The 15,823-nt window shown below is 46.1% G+C and overlaps 1 protein-coding gene across 4 annotated transcripts; it reads right to left on the bottom strand.

The window, feature by feature from the left end:
* Nucleotides 1-64: 64 nt before the first annotated feature.
* On the bottom strand, nucleotides 65-15,725 carry TLCD3B (TLC domain containing 3B). Of its 4 annotated transcripts, none has more exons than XM_089480452.1 (7): nucleotides 15,444-15,725; nucleotides 11,471-11,579; nucleotides 8,963-9,081; nucleotides 5,534-5,617; nucleotides 1,474-1,699; nucleotides 1,241-1,336; nucleotides 65-931 (listed from the first exon to the last, which is right to left on the bottom strand). In XM_089480452.1, exons 2-7 carry the CDS (start codon nucleotides 11,525-11,527, stop codon nucleotides 620-622), a joined length of 894 nt encoding a protein of 297 aa, XP_089336578.1. In that variant the 5' UTR covers nucleotides 11,528-11,579; nucleotides 15,444-15,725; the 3' UTR covers nucleotides 65-619. The 4 variants fall into 4 exon arrangements, with proteins under 4 accessions (XP_089336578.1, XP_089336577.1, XP_089336580.1 ...); XM_089480451.1 differs by having other exon boundaries at nucleotides 15,614-15,725; XM_089480454.1 differs by having other exon boundaries at nucleotides 15,690-15,707.
* Between the last annotated feature and the right edge of the window lie 98 nt (nucleotides 15,726-15,823).

Raw genomic sequence — 15,823 nt, 5'->3', positions numbered from 1 at the left:
CATGGTGAGAAATAGTTTATAACTATATATATATATATATACATATATATATATATATACACACATACATACACATATACATATACATATACACACACATACACACACTATTTCTCACCATGCATTTACATATATATATGGCAAAGCCCATGACAAGCTTGGGATACCTTTGTTTTGTCTTGCAACGCTTCTCCCCATAGCCCTGACCATAAAAATAAATCAACCATACTCTGTTTTGGGTGCTTGGGCTTCTTGTACCCAACTGGGCAGAGTGTGTTTCCAAAAAGTTATTTCCTGTATTTTCGTTTGGCTTGGGATCTTACTTTTGTCCCCCAACCCCAAAACATTGAAAAAATACTGATAACTTGTTGCAAAACCAGAGGGTTGCCTTTGGCAGATGAATCCCATGCTAAACCCAAGGGTTTCCTTTTGGTTTTCTGTGCCCTCCAAATACTGTTGTGGGAGACCCCCTCCCTTTCCAGCCCCTCCCAAATTCCCCTTTGGCCTCAGGAGCCTACTCCTCCCCACCCCAATCAATCCAGTCCCTCTTGTACCCCAATAAATAAATAAGTTAGAGGAAAATGTGGTCTGTCCATCTGTGGCATAGGGAGATAAGTCATCAGTCAAGCGCCTGTGTCTCTGGTCTGTGCCCGTTTCGTAACACCTGTTCCTTGGTGGCACCCCGGGCCCGGTATACACGAAAAGCTCCACGGCAGATAAGGCCGAACCAGTAAATCTGCGGTGCCATGAGGATGGCGGACCCCAAGTTGTACTCAGCAGGGATCGAGAAGGGCACACGATAAAAGGGCAAGCCAGCATACTGCCCATAGACCCAGTACATGTAGGGAAAAAGCAGGATTCGACAGTAGAAGAATGTAACCAGCATGATAATCCCATTCACTTTATGGAGAAGGGTGTGTTGCTGCTTGTACTGTGGGGGGAAGAAGAAGGAGAGGGAAGAAGGAAGTCAGGCCACCTTTTGCAACCATAACACACCCCTTTCCCGTTTTTGAAGCAGTGCTTCCTACAGTTCCTTTTATTCTCCTCCAAAAGGAGCTGCTAGCATTAAATGTCTCTATCAGGATGGGATGCGGGAAGCTGGAGTTTCTTTTTTTATATATACAAATTTCTCCATGATCCATTCTTCTCTCAGACAGGAGGGCTTCCTCAGTCCTGCTAAACTTTGCCCTCAATCCCACTCCCAAGCCCAAGAACTCATGGAGTATCAGGCCATACTCACCAGAATGAGGACTTTGCCAAGACAGACAAAAGGAGTGCTAAGTTCAGCCATCAACATACAGCCCAGGAAGAAATCACCTTTGCCCTGGCGCCATAGCTGAAACAGAAATTTGAGAAGTAGAAGGATGATTATCCTGAAAGGACAGTGTCCCTCTCTGCCCCACAGATTGGCATTTCATTCCATCCCTTCCCCATTGTTCCTCTTCCTTGTTGCCCTCCCCCTGTCCTACTCACCGTGGACACAGGAAAGCAAACCAGCACCATGAAGAGATGGTGGATGACCATAAGGAACTCTTTGTGCAGGTAGGTACGGACAACGGTGCGCAGTGTCCAAGTCCCTCCTGAGCCTGCCTCGTGCCCTTTGACCCGGTACTTGTGCCAATGACACAGGAACATGGCATAGATGTCGTAGATGAAGTAGGGAACGGCAAACTGGGTATACATGGAGGTCAGCCAGTGCCTGCAGAGGGGTAGAAGAGAACAGAGCTTGGACTAGGTACTGTTTAGGATTACAGTGCCCAGAATCCTTCAGCATGTTTTTGAACTACATCTTGGAGAGGAGTGGTGGGAGGGTATTTTGGACTACAGCTCCCAGAATCACTCAGACATGCTGGCTGTAGTAGCCCAAACACTATGTTTTTCAGCCTCTGGTTACAGTTATAGTAGTTACTTGAGGGGATTGGAACTGTAAAAGAATGGAGTTTGAGGAGGAGGAGGAGCAGAGGGGATGCCCCACCCCCCACCCCTTGGAAGAAGCTCAAGCCACAATCAATCAATATTGACAAACTCCTGATGCATTCCACCCGCAAGGGCAAAGAGAACGCAGAGTCAGCCATGGCTATGTTCCCTGCCAACGCCACTGTTAGCCCCGCTACCTGCCATCTCCCTGTTATTGCAGCTGTGGGCTCCTTCGAGTTCAGTTTCTCATTTGCACACCTCATTATCAATACACACTAGCTATTCCTGCATCCAAGACACAGGCTGCATCACTCCCTCCTTAGCTTGTCCTACCACCACCTTTCAACCATGGCACGCCTGGCACACCCTGCTGTGTTTCCCCACCCCCACCTCCTGTGCATCAGGACCTCCTCAATCTCCTTAACACCCAGAATGTTTTGACTTACTACCAGCTGTGTGCCATGCCTTTGACCTTATACTTATTTAGCAGTCCATCAAGGCCTATAAAAAGGCAATAGGATTAAGGTAAATAAGTTCAGGAAGTTGGACTTAATCCCATTCTATGGCAGGTAATAGAGGATGAATTCTGAGATATTTTTAAAGGTGCTTCTGGCCTCAATCCATTTTAAAGTACCAAATAACAGGCTGAGAGAGAGGCAAATAGCACAATGAGTATGGGCCATGACTTACTATCTGCCACTGTCCCGGTTCATAGAACCATAAAATCATAAAATCAGAGTTGGAAGAAACCCCAAGGGTGATCCAGTCCGACTCCCTGCCATGCAAGAAGACACAATCAAAGCACCCCCAATAAATGGCCATCCAATCTCTGTTTAAAGACCCCCAAAAGAGACTCCACCACTCTCTGAGGCAACCTTTTCCACTGTCAAATAGTTCTCATTGTCAGGAAGTTCCTCCTAATGTTGAGGTGGAATCTCTTTTCCTGTAGCTTGCCTCCATTGTTCTGGGTCCTATTCCCTGGAGCAGCAGGAAACAAGCTTGCTCCATCCTCAATATGAAACCCCTTCAAATACTTATACAGGGTTGTCATATCACCTCTTAACCTTTTCTTCTCCAGGCTAAACATGCCCAGCTCCCTAAGTCTCTCCTCATAAGGTATGGGTCCCAGACCCTTTAACATTTTGGTCACCCTCCTCTGGGCATGCTCCAGCTTGTCAACATCCTTTTTTAATTGTGATGCACAGAGCTGGACACAGTGTTCCAGGTGAGGCCTGACCAAAGCAGAATAGAGTGGCACTATTACTTCCCTTCTTGCCTCTGCAGCCTGCCTGGGCATTTTGTGCTGACAGCACTCCCTGCTCTATGCAAGGTGATTAGGCCAAATGCCAGACAAGGAGCTTGGCTGCTGCGGTGCTATGCAGGATTTATGGTCTATGGCAGGGGTAGGCAACCTGTGGCCTGCGGGCCGGATGCGGCCCAGCGAGGCCTTGGGACTGGCCCCAGCCCGGTCCTGCCGCCGATTGCCGCCGGGGCCTTTGGGGGGCAATTGTCTATAGAAGCCTCAGAAACATGCATTTATATTAACATTTTTTTTAAAAATCAGCAAATTTTTTCACGTGTCCTCAATTTTTTTTTAAAAAAAGTGTCTTCCATTTGAAAAATTTGTCCTACATTTGTCCTGGTTTATTTATATATTTAATTTTTTTTTAAAAAAAATATTTAATTATTTATTTTTTGGCTTCGGCCCCCCAGTTGTCTGAGGGACAGCAACCCGGCCCCCGGCTCAAAAAGATTGCCTACCCCTGGTCTATGGGATGCTACTGGGTGCCCAAGCAAATGGGGCATGTGGGATTTAAGCAGAAGTTAGGGAAGCACTCTGCACATGTGCATGTGTCTACATGTGTAAAAGTTATCTTTTGGGTGACAATTCCCAGAATTCTCCCTCTCCAGCTGGTATGGACAAAGGGACTCTGGGAGCTGTAATCCCTCCAAAAGTAACTTTTCCAGGCTGTGGTTGCCATGCTGCAGAATCATCAGGGTGGGGTGGGGTGCCCAGGCTTTTGGGATCTATCAAGGAAACAGTTCCCAAGAGTTGAAATGTTGCTAGGGAAACTTGACATTGCTTCCTGGCAAGAGACTTCTGGTGTAAGGAGAACAAGGTCCAAACATCCTGCATCCTCCTCCTCATTCCCCTTCCAGAATGACTCAAAATGTGCTCACATCCATCAGGAGAAAATCAGGAACTCAGATTCTGTCAGATTTAACCCACTAGGAAACTCACCTCCTAACAAGGAGTCCTAGAATTCATCATCACGGATGGCCGACAAAACTAATTCTGAGTCCAAAGCATGAAAACCAGCAGTGGAAACAGCTGTTGTTAACTGCCAGCAACTATGAATGAGAGACCTCCAAGTCACCCTGCTATCACCTGTTCTTGCAGGTCTTTCAGATTCAGGGCAGCCATAGCTTCCTTGATTAAGTCCATCCATCTGAAATGCAGTCTTCGCTTTTTTCCTACTGCCTTTTACCTTCCCAAGCACTGTTGTCTTTTCTCATGATATGGTCAAAGTACAACCGTCTCAGTTTAGTCATCTTATCTTCTAAGGAAAGTTTGGGCTTGATTTGCTCTAGGAAAACTCTAATCCCCTCCACTCCTCCTTGCTATAGGGGAATTAGCATACGTGCACCATCCAGTGAGACTCATGGACAGGGAACTAATCCCAGCTCAGTTCATTAGGATGAAACAAAACTATCTGATGACAAAAGAGAGGAAGACTCAGCAGGTGGAAAGGGGCAGTTCTCTCACACAAAACTGTCCTGCTCATGTCTTTCCAACTTCTTTCCTCAGAGCTTTTAGGGAATCCTGCTGTGTTAATAATCGGGACTTGTCCTGCAGAGTTGCCCTAGTGCCAGATTGGATTCTGCAGAGGCTGAGGTCTGGCAGCTCTCCCAGAATCCAATGGGACTGGTCCCCTCCTCCCTGCGCCAGCTCTTTCCAGCACAGGAACAGGAAATCCCTTCCTCCATTGAAAGTATGGGACCTCGAGGACAGGTTGTTGAAGGAACTGTCCATGGTTCTGAAAAAAGCCGCCCAAGAACCTTCTGTTTCTACAGCACCATGGACAGTGCTCAGTTTCCAAAAGGACAGGATACCTCAGGTTCAGCCCTTGCATTTCACTTTTTACCTGTTCTTACCCACGTTATTGTTGGATAAGCAGGAACAAACTGTTCAAAGTCCCTGTTTTTGCCCTCCTCTCCCCCTCTCAATACTTCTCTGAGGACAAAAAAGAAAACAAAAGTGACTTTGCCCCCTTTCTCTCTTCTCACAAGCCACTGATTTCCCTTTCCCTGCAGTGGTGCCTCCTGCTGGAGAAATTCAGCCATCACACCGCAAGTTCCCATCCCTAGCATGGAGTGGCCCTACCCTTGGCCACACATCTGCCCATAACGTGTCACTGTCGTTCTGTTTCTAAATTTGGTGCCCATCCCGGTGCGGGTGTCAGGTTTCTCACAAGTGTGACCTTGCCAACATGCTGGCTGGGCTACACAGGGACAAGTGAGATTGGGAAAGGGGTGGAGGTTGGGAGAAGAGGTTTGTTACTGCACTGCAGCCTTGGCCCAGCCACACACACACACACTGTAAATGCTGACTTACTGGTCGTCGATAATGTGCTTGCAGGATGAGGAGACAATGTAGCCGACCGTGGAAGCCATGATGGCTTGGACCGAAGAAACTAGTCTGTTGTGAGAGGGCAGGGAAGTAGAAGCAAAGTAAGTTAGTGGGGCTGCAGATACTCCATTCATCCTTCAGACTGTCAAAGCCCCAATTGCCAGTTCATTTCTGCAGGGCCTCAAATTCAGCAAAGGCTCCTTAGAAACCTCTTTGGGTCTACTGGGTCATTCTTCAAACTTGCTCAAACACCTTTGTGTCCAGTCCAAGCCCTAACTGCTCCTTGACCACCTTAGTCTAGTACTGCTGACCAGTAATCCCCAGAGATAGCCAATACAGCAGAGACCGCTTGCATGCTGCCATGGTAAGTGATGTAAGTGAAGAAAGCCAGCCCAGTCTCATCTGACCCCTTGGGACCCTTTCCCATTCCTCAGCACTGTCTTTACTCCTCAAGCAGATACCCTCCTGAAACAGTTCCAAGCACCACTCCCGAGGTATCCCATCTGTGGCCTGCAAAGGCACTCGACCTCACAACGACTTCCAGACCTTGCCAAAGGTGTTCATCCTATCCCCAAGCTCATTGATACCCTCACCGCTGGGCTCCAAACAGCCTGGCTAAGTAAGAGGAAACCTTGGGCTTGGATGGGCTGTTATCAGTGCTACTGGTTGCCACTGTGGGCCCTGGACGCTACACACAAACACCCCAGCTGGGCCTTAGTTCTTGTTCTCCAGCCTTCAGCCCCACTCTTTCCATATGAACTCAGAAGTTCTCTTTTCCACAGCCCCCCCAGATGGGGGTCTCTCGGGTAGTCTGGCCACCCTGCCTGCCTCTGGGAGGATCTTACAAAGCCAGTTATAGAGAGTGGAGGAAGGCAGTTTGCAACTGGGGAGCCCTGCCAGTTTCACGGGACCCCTAGAGCTCCAAGGCCCACTTTTTCTTGGGACCGAGGCTCTTAAGAAAACCTGGCATCCTCCCAACCCATCCTCTTTTTAAATGCCAGCACTGCGGCTGCTCACTCACAGCCACAAGGTTGTGAGTTCGATCCTGGCCAGGGGTCAACTCAGCCTGGCATCCTTCGGCAGTCGCTCTAAAATGAGTACCCAGCTTGTTGGGGGCAACTGGCTGACGCGTTGTAAACCACTTAAGAGACTGCTTAGAAATGTGGCTGCTGTTGCTATTTCCCTCTCAAGGGAAACTGTGGGACACACACCTTACACACACACACCTAAAAACACACACCTCCTTTTAAAAAGAGAAAGAGAAAGAGAAAGAGAAAGAGACAAGTGCTTTTCTTTGTACCCGACTGCTTTTGCTTTGCTTGTCAGTGGCCAGGCTAACAAGACCAATCTCCACACTGGAGAAATAATCCGTTTTAACTCTTTTCTGTCTCAAGGCCATGGAATTCTGGGAGTTGGAGTTTATTGTGGGGCCAGGAGCGGAGCGGCGCTCTGGGCCCACAACAAACTCCAACTCCCAGAATTCCATAGCCTTGAGACAGAAAAGAGTTAAAGCAGTGCTAAACCGGGTTATTTCTCCAGTGTGGATGCAGCCTAGGCTTAATGCAGTTGTGGTAATACCCCTCCACTCCAGGCCCATCTCTGGGGATGGTAGATGGGCCTCTCCTCCTCCTATCTCCCCTTCTCTCCCTCCCTTCCCCTAAATAACAGCAGCACCCCCTTTTTCATCCCCTATTTGTGTTACCTGGCGGAGACGATGACGGCGTCGGCCTCCTCCCATCGCAGCCCCGGCAGCCACTTGAGGCCGTGCTTGGACAACAAGAAGAGGCCGGGGAAGACAATGCCCCCTGCAACCAAGGCGTGAAACATCGCGCTATGGCGGGCCTGGGGTTGGGTTTGGGTCGGGGGGAGGCCCGGGGAAAGAGGAAGGGAAAGGAGGAAGGAAGGGAGGAAGGGCCTGGGGGTCAGCGGGGCTGGGGACCCTCCAAGCGGCAGCAGCAGCAGCACCCTCGAAGCAGGATCATGGTCCCCGAGGTTGGGGTGGGTGGGATATGGGGAGAGGATGGGGAAGGGGCTGCAGAGGAGGAAGAGGAGGAGGCAGCAGCAGCAGCAGCGGGGTTGGTCCCAAGCAGATCTGCTCACAGACAGACAGACAGGGAGACAGACAGAGGGAGGGGAAGGGAGCCTTGAAAGAGGGGGGAGAGGCAGGAGAGCAGCTGTCAGCCCAGCTCTTCAAGGGCCTTAAAGCGACCGCGGCCTCTGCCCGGCCTCCGAGGGGAATGAAGGCTGGAGAGAGAGGAAGAAGAGGAGGAGGAAGAAGAGGAAGAGGAACAGGGGGAAGGTTCAGGTTGGCATTGTTTGTTGGAAGGGGACCTGAGATGGGGCAGAGAGGTGGGGGGTGGTCTCTGGAGCAAGAAGGGATTCAAAAGGTGGCTGGGGGCTGGCCTTTCCTGGCCTTAAAAACCCCGCCGAGGAGGAGCTGGGGAAGGTTTCGCCTTCCTTTCCCCCTTCCCAGCCTTTAGCGCAGGCTGAGACTGCGGCTGAGGACAGAGAGGAGGAAAGAGGGTGGCATCCTTTTGGTCCAGGGCTAAGCGCGGTTTAACCCCCTCCTTGCCTGGCAGCTCAGGAGAGGCGCCTTCCCTTCCTCCTCCTCCTCCTCCTCCTTCCTTGGCTGGGCAGGCTCCCGGGAGGACGATTTGGGCTAATCCCATGATAATCCCTGGTTTGCAGGGATCAGGGCTGCGCTGCGGAGAAGGGAGAGGAAGGGGAGAGGGCCAATGGAGCTGGGGCCAGAGGAGGAGGAGGAAGGGAGTTAAGGGCTCTCTTTTCACACACACACACACCCCTGGGAGTATTACAGGCTGATCCTCCACCTGCTGAGCAGGTGTCCCTGGTGTGACCTTTGATGGATAAATGGGGGGAAGCCTAGTTGTTGGGGGGAATGGAAGAAAGGTGGGCTGCAAGGAGCTGAGGCAACACTGACCCCTGGAGGCCGAATGTCTGCATTGCAACGTGGATGCTGCCCTAGCACCACTCTCTGGCTGCATCCACACTGGAGAAATAACCTGCTTTGGCACTGCTTTAACTCTTTCTGGCTCAAGGCTATGGAATTCTGGGAGTTGGAGTTTGTTGTGGGGCCCAGAGCGGAGCCTTGTGTCACCTTAAGCGACTAAAAATGTTTGACCCAGGCTGCATCCACATTGAAGAAATATTCCAGTTTGACACCACTTTAACTGCCACAGCTGAGTGCTATGGAATTCTGAGAACAGGAGTTTTGTGAGACATTTAGCTTTCTCTGTCAGAGAGCTCTGGTGCCACAACAAACTACAGTTCCCAGAATTCCATGGCATGAAGCCATGGTAGTGAAAGTGGTACCAAAGCAGATCATTGCTGCAGTGTGGATGCAGCTTCGGTGTCTCTCTCACACACACATCTCTGAGAACCCAAGTCTCTCACCTGGCTGAGACATAGACTGCATTCAGGACCTCCAGTTTCCCACAGTGCAGCAGGAAGCAACGCAGTATGAAGAAGAATATGGAATAGGTGAATAAACCCAGGATAAAGAGATATGGAAACTGCAAAAAAGCCAGAGGATGAGAGTTCAAATATTAGATTTTTGTGGTTATAGAATTCTAAGGCATAGCTGTGTTAACTGGATAATCGGTATGCAAAGGGATCTTATAAGCATGCATCTGAGGAAGTAAGCTCAAGTCTACAAAAGCTCATGCTACCAACTTCTTTCTTTCAGTTAGCCTCAAAAATGCTGCAAGATCCCTTGCATACTTTTCTTGTTATAGTTATTGACTGAAATTGCCCTGTCTAAGTCAGTTGAAGGCTTCTGAAGGCCTTTCAGATGTTGTTACATCAACTCCCAGCAGCCCTTTGCCCCCATAGACAATGATAAGGAATGCTAGGACCTGCCATTCAACAATATCTGGAGGGCCACATATTTCTCATCAATTATTTCTTCAGCATACTACCTCTGGAAGGATGCTTCGGCCAATTATTTTGTTTTCTTAAGAATCAATTTTCTTAAGAATCAAATAGGAATAGACCTACCTACCAGCGACTTAATAGCTGTAATAGCTAGCCAAAGGGGACTTCCACTGACAAAGGTAATATACTTCTGCAAGTATGTGCTGCAGGGGAAATAATAAAAGGATCACCATGATCATGCTCTGAATGCAGCACTTGGAAACAGTACTGTTCCATAACAGTAATGGGATATCTTTACTTTTTAACATGCTGGCTGGGAATTTCTGGGAGCTGTAATCCAAGAAAATCCCAAATACCTTTATTGGGCCAGCTGCAAAGCACAAAAAATATCACACTTTGGAGTAAGAAAAATCTGCAGATCTGGATCTTGTGATTTTGGATGTTTCCAGGAGAGTGTTTTCATACAGGCAGAAAACTGAACTCCACCTCTCCTGCCCAGAAAACAAGTTGTAAAGCAAGTCATAACATTTCAGTTCTCCATTGTAGCCATAAAGTCTCTTTCCTTTAGATCTGTTCTGACTCTATCCAGTGAAGCCAAAAAGCCCTTGTTTTGGTAGAGTAATTTTTACAAGCTGTACCTGGAAGTGGACACTCAGATATCTCTTACACTACATAATTATACCACTTTGATACCGCTTTAACTGCCATGGCTGCATCCTGTGGAATTCAGGGACTGGTAGTTTAATAAAAACTAGAGCTCTCTAGCAAAGGATACTAAATACCTCAAGCAAACCTTGGACTCCAGGATTCCATAGGATGATGCCATGGTTGCAAAATGAGGTCAAAGTGCTACAATTGTGTAGTGTGAAAGAGAAGTTCAGAGGCATCAAATTAGAAACAGAATGCTCATCTATTTTGGCCCTATTTGGGGTTGATCTGACATGACAGTTTGCTTATTAGGCTCCTAACTAGTCTATTGTAAGCAATGTTTACTCTTGATTAAATGGATTCAAATGCTTCCCTTTCAAAGGCGTGGCTTATTAATAGCACATGAATTCTCTTGCTGAATCAGGCCAAACAGTGCCTCTAGAACACTTTAAAGGCTAGAACTGTTGAAACAGGTCTCTACTGGGACATGTCCTGCAGGAGATGGCAAAAATGATGGTGAAACCCTAGTCTCATGAGAAAATTTGAAGGAGCAGGGTGTATTTACCCTAGAGAGGAGAGAATTAAGGGGCAATCCCTATTGTATTTCTCAACAGGGCTAGAACTACACCATAATTTTTTGCCATAGGGTTAGACCTAAATATCCTGAAGGCACCAGATCCCATCTCATCTTGGAAATCAGACAGGGTTAGCCCTGGCTAGTACTTGGATGGGAGACTGTAGCAAGTGCTGCAGGCTGTATTTCAGAGGAAGGCAATGCCAAACCACCTTTGCTTAAGAAACCCTATGACATTAATGGGGTTGCCATAAGTTGAAGGTAACTTGAAGGCATATGTGTTCATTCATACACACACAAGCATACACATACACACAACAGGGATCTGGAAATATTTGAAGGAATATCTTATTATCCATATCTCACATAGGTAATGGAACAAAACTATAAACAAATTGGTTTTCTGTTTGATCTGAACCACTGGTTTCAAATTACAATGAAATAACTTTCAATAATCGTTAAGAGAAAGGTTCTGATGGTTTGAAGTTGCAACAAACTGCTTGAGAAAAGTGATAGACACTCCTTCGTTAGAGATTTTTAAGCAGAAGCTGGATGGATACCTATCAGAAATACTGTAGCAGTAGATTTCTTGAATTGGTAGAGGTGGAACTATATGACCTTTCAGGTCATTTCCAATGCTATGTCCTTCTCCTGAGTGTGGTTTCTCTCCCTACACCATTTGCTGTTGGACAAAACTGAAGTCTCCTTTGTTTCAATTAAGAGAGCTTCTCTTTCATCTTCACTATAATTGAAATCCCATATGAGTGGACTTCCACATCCCTTGTATTAGTAACAAATTGACTCACCTGTATCTCTGCCATCCTATTTAATATAGAAAATGTGATAAATGATAGCTCAGCCATCACACGTATCTTCCTCTATGGAGAATACCTCATAGCCGCAAGGGATCTTTCCCTAAAGGGATAATTAATATGTCATTTAAATCTCACAATGTACAAGAATTCGGCTTTCATAGTACTGAAGTGATCAAATCCCAGTGAGGAGTTAATTAATTCAACAGAAGAAATTAATGAGGCAATAACATGATGCACTGCTTAACAACTAACACAACAGCTGACAGACACTAGAGGGTTCATGTTACACCAGGGAGTTTAAATATCCCCATTTGGATGAGGATCACTTGGGAATGACCTCTTTCTACCTAACCTATTCTTTTGGGTTGTCATGATGACAAATTGGCCCAGGGAAAGATTAAAGGAGATCCAGGATAGTTTGGTGGGTTCAGTTTTGGACTAGAACTCTAGGAAGCTTCAGACTGAAACCTCACTCAGACATAAAAACCCATGGGTGACTTTAGCCAAGTCTTTTTCTTTCTCCTCCTTCTCCTCCTTAGAGGGAAGGTAATGGCAAACCCCCTCTAAACAAATCTTGTAAAAAAATCTATAATAAGAGCACCATATGTTGGAGATACATAACAACAGGGATAATGAGGGCAAGTCTCCCACCTTGAACTTCTTAGTAAGAATCAAGGATCAAGTTCCTTTTCAAATATGTTAAATGGGAATATTTTAGTGGTGGGAGAAGTCAAAGGTGTGGAACCAAATATATCAGTATATTTTAGTTTAAAGTGCCAAAATACCCCGAAGGCATCAGATCTTCTGTAATCATGGAAGCTAAGTAAGATCAGGTCTGGTTAGTATTTGGATGGACAACGGCTAAGTAATATCAGGTGAAATCTAATCAACAACGAGATGCAATCAACAATCTAAGATATACAGATGACACCATAATACTAGCAGAAAACTTCCCAGACCTGGAGCAACTACTAAGAAAGATCAAGGAAGAAAGTGCAAAGGCAGGCCTACTGTTGAACATAAAACAAAAATAACGACAACATAAAATTTTGAGAAATTCAATCTAGACTTTGAAGAAATAGAACTAGTAAAAGAATTCTCATGCCTGGGATCAAACATTGATAGAAATGGGGACTGCAGGCAGGAAATTAGAAGATTAAGAGTAGGGCGAGTGGCTATGAAAGAGCTAGAAAAGATTATAAAATGCAAAGATATACAACTGAGCACAAAAGTGAGAATCATACAAGCCATTGTTTTCCCTATTACCATGTATGGATGTGAAAGCTGGATAGTCAAGAAAAAGTGGAGAGGAAGAAAATCAATTCATTTGAGATGTGGTTCTGGAGAAGAGTGCTGAGGATCCTATGGGCAGCCAAAAAGACAAATGGGTCCTAGAGCAGATCAAGTCAGAGATCTCCCTGGAAGCCAAGATGATGAAACTGAGGCTGCTGTACTTCGGGCACATCATGAGAAGGGAGGACTCATTAGAAAAACAATAATGCTAGGAAAGGTAGAGGGAAGTAAAAAGAGAGGAAGGCCACATGCAAGATGGATGGACTCTAAGAAGAGCAGTAGAGGCCAGGGAGTCACGGAGATGTCTCATCCACAGGGTCTCCATGGGTCAAGATCGGCTTGAGGGCAGTTAACAACAACAACAACAACAACAACAACAACAGGAATCTTTAGGTCCTCCAGCGCAACTCTGCCAGACGTTGACCACAGAGTTACACTGGAGGAGCTAGAGATTCACAGAGAAAACACTTCCGTAGGCATTTGTAGGTCCTCCATTGCAATTCTATGGTCAACCTCTGCTGGATGTTGGCCATATAGTTGTGCTGGACTAGTGATTCCTAGAGAGAAGTTCTCTCAGGTAAAAAAAGTGTGGCTTTTTATTTGCATTTCTTTTACTTTCATGGGGGTCCTACACTGCTAAACCCAGGAAATGTGGAGGGCCCACTGTACATTAAAACCCCAGAGTTGCTTCACCACCCGACTGACATGGAAGCCAGTAGCCACCGTTATGCAAGAGAAGACCCCCATCGTCTTCAAGCCAATTCCTTTACAGTGGGCCAAAGCCGAAGTCACACAACCAGGAGTGATCTAAAAACCTCTGGTGTTTGTATCTTCTAGAGAGGGCTCTTGATTTACTAGCCATTTTTTAATTTTTCCTAGCCTTTTAAAGCTTTGCTTTATTTATATCTGTTTGTAATTTACTTTAGTTGATAAGAAAGGACAGGAAATGGGAATTGCAAAGAAATTAGGTGGGAAGCACTGCCACAATTTATTCTTCAGTTCTTACACAGCATTACAGGGAAAGTTGCAACTCATGGCTGCATCCGGATTATTTCTCCAGTGTAGATGCAACCAGTCTTGTCACTCTCTTACAGCAGAAATGGGAACTCTGTGGCCTTGCAGATGCTGTTGGATTGCAATTCCCAGCATTCCTCTCTTGGCTATGTTGGCTAGGGCTGCTGGGAGCTGCAGTCCAGCAACCTCTGGAGGGCCATACGATTCCCACCTTTTTTCTAGAGAAGTCTTATCATTCCTGTATGCCCACCAGGTTTGGATTTATGTCTCTTATTAGGCTGCATCCACACTGCAGAAATAATCCGGTTCGATACCACTTTAACTGCCATGATGGCTCAAAGCTGTGGAATTCTGGGAATTGTAGATGGTTGTGGCCCTAGAATGGATGGGTCCTTGGACAGCAATCACCTCAAGTGAGTTTTCCAAAGTAGTTTAGGGCATGGCAAAAAGAGCTCCTATTCTAAGAAAGGTCGGTTATGTGTTTGTAAGGCATCTAGGTTTGTGTGGATCTATAATGTAAACTGATGATGTATTTAAGATATTCCTAATTTTGTATTTAAGATATTAGTTCTATACTGAATCACAATGTTAAAATAGCCTTGAATATTTATCGATTTAGATCATTTCTATCTTCTTATTTACTAAAGCCCTCAAACCAGATTATAACACTTACAGAAAGGAAAAGCATAACTTTAAACACAATCAAAACTATCGCAAGCAGCGCACCGGAAACACAATTGCGTTTAACATATCCAGAAAGCCTCACCGGCAACTAATTAATTAAGAAAAATGTTGTATTTAGTATTTTGTTAAATAAAACAATTCATTGTGGAAGCAGTAGTTTAGTACACTTAATTGTGTGGTAGATTTGTAACAATTGTATATTTCAACGAAATTAAATGGCAAGAAAGTTCTTTAATAAGGGACAGAGGCTGCATCCATGTGGCATAATTAATCCACTTTGACGCTGCTTTAAGTGCTGTGGCTCAATACTATGGAATTCTGGGAACTGGAGTTTTTACTTGAGAGAACACCTCTCTAGGAATCTCTAGAGTCCTCCAGTGCAACTCTGTGGCCAACGTCTGCCAGATTTTGACCATAGAATTGCCCTGGAGTAACTACAAAGGCCTAGTGGAGTCTCCTCTCTAGGCATCTCTAGGTCCTTCAGTGCGACTTTTGGACCTAGATATTCCTAGAGGACATATTAATGAAATCCACTAAAGTCAAAGCCGCAGATGTGGAGGGTCGAGTGTATTTTAGTGAGGTACAGGAAGAGTATGAAGTCAAATATGAAAGCAGCAAATCAAAAAGCTTTTTGTATGCCTAAAACAGAACATTCTGCTTGGTCTGGAAAACGCTGTGTACTTTGTAGAGAGCTTTTAATTCAGATTGTTGTTGTGTGCCTTCAAACCATTTCCAAACTGTTAGGGCGAACCTGTTTTCTTGGCCCAGATTTGTTCAGAGGAGGTTTCCCCTGAGGCTGAGAGAGTGTGATTTGCCCTAGGTCTCCCATTGGGTCTTTATGGCCAAGTGGGTTTCTTCAGAGGTTTGCAATTGCCTTCCTCTGAGGCTGAGAGAGTGTGACTTGCCTAAAATTTACAGTGCTATATAAATAAAGCTTAATAATAATAATAATAATAATAATAATATAACCCACTGGGCTTCATGGCCAAGTGGGTTTCTTCAGAGGAGGTTGGCCACTGCTGCCTTCCTCTGAGGCTGAGAGAGTGTGACTCTCAGGATCAATTTCATGGCTGAATGTACACACAAAATTATCTCCCTTCAGCTCTATCTGCATCTCCCTTTGAATAAATAAGCCATATCTGCCTCCTTCTCCCGCCAACGGTCCAATTAAGGAGAGAGAAAGCCTTGAAGGGATTGCAATCGCTGAGGTAAATATTACTGGCGCGCTCTTAACCGCCAGCCGCCCGCCTCTCTCCCTCTCCTTCCCCGAATGAGGCAGGCGAGGGCGCCCCCCAGCGGCCGTACCCTTCCGCCATCCTTGGACCGAGTTTGTGGTTGCCACGGCAACAGCGA

The sequence above is a fragment of the Sceloporus occidentalis genome, unplaced genomic scaffold (assembly GCF_023333645.1).
Source record: "Sceloporus occidentalis isolate IW3139 unplaced genomic scaffold, rSceOcc1.0.p SCAF_14, whole genome shotgun sequence".
NCBI classification, from domain to species: domain Eukaryota; kingdom Metazoa; phylum Chordata; class Lepidosauria; order Squamata; family Phrynosomatidae; genus Sceloporus; species Sceloporus occidentalis.
Note: the sequence above shows the minus strand (reverse complement) of the source record. Positions and strands in the feature narration are given on the sequence as shown.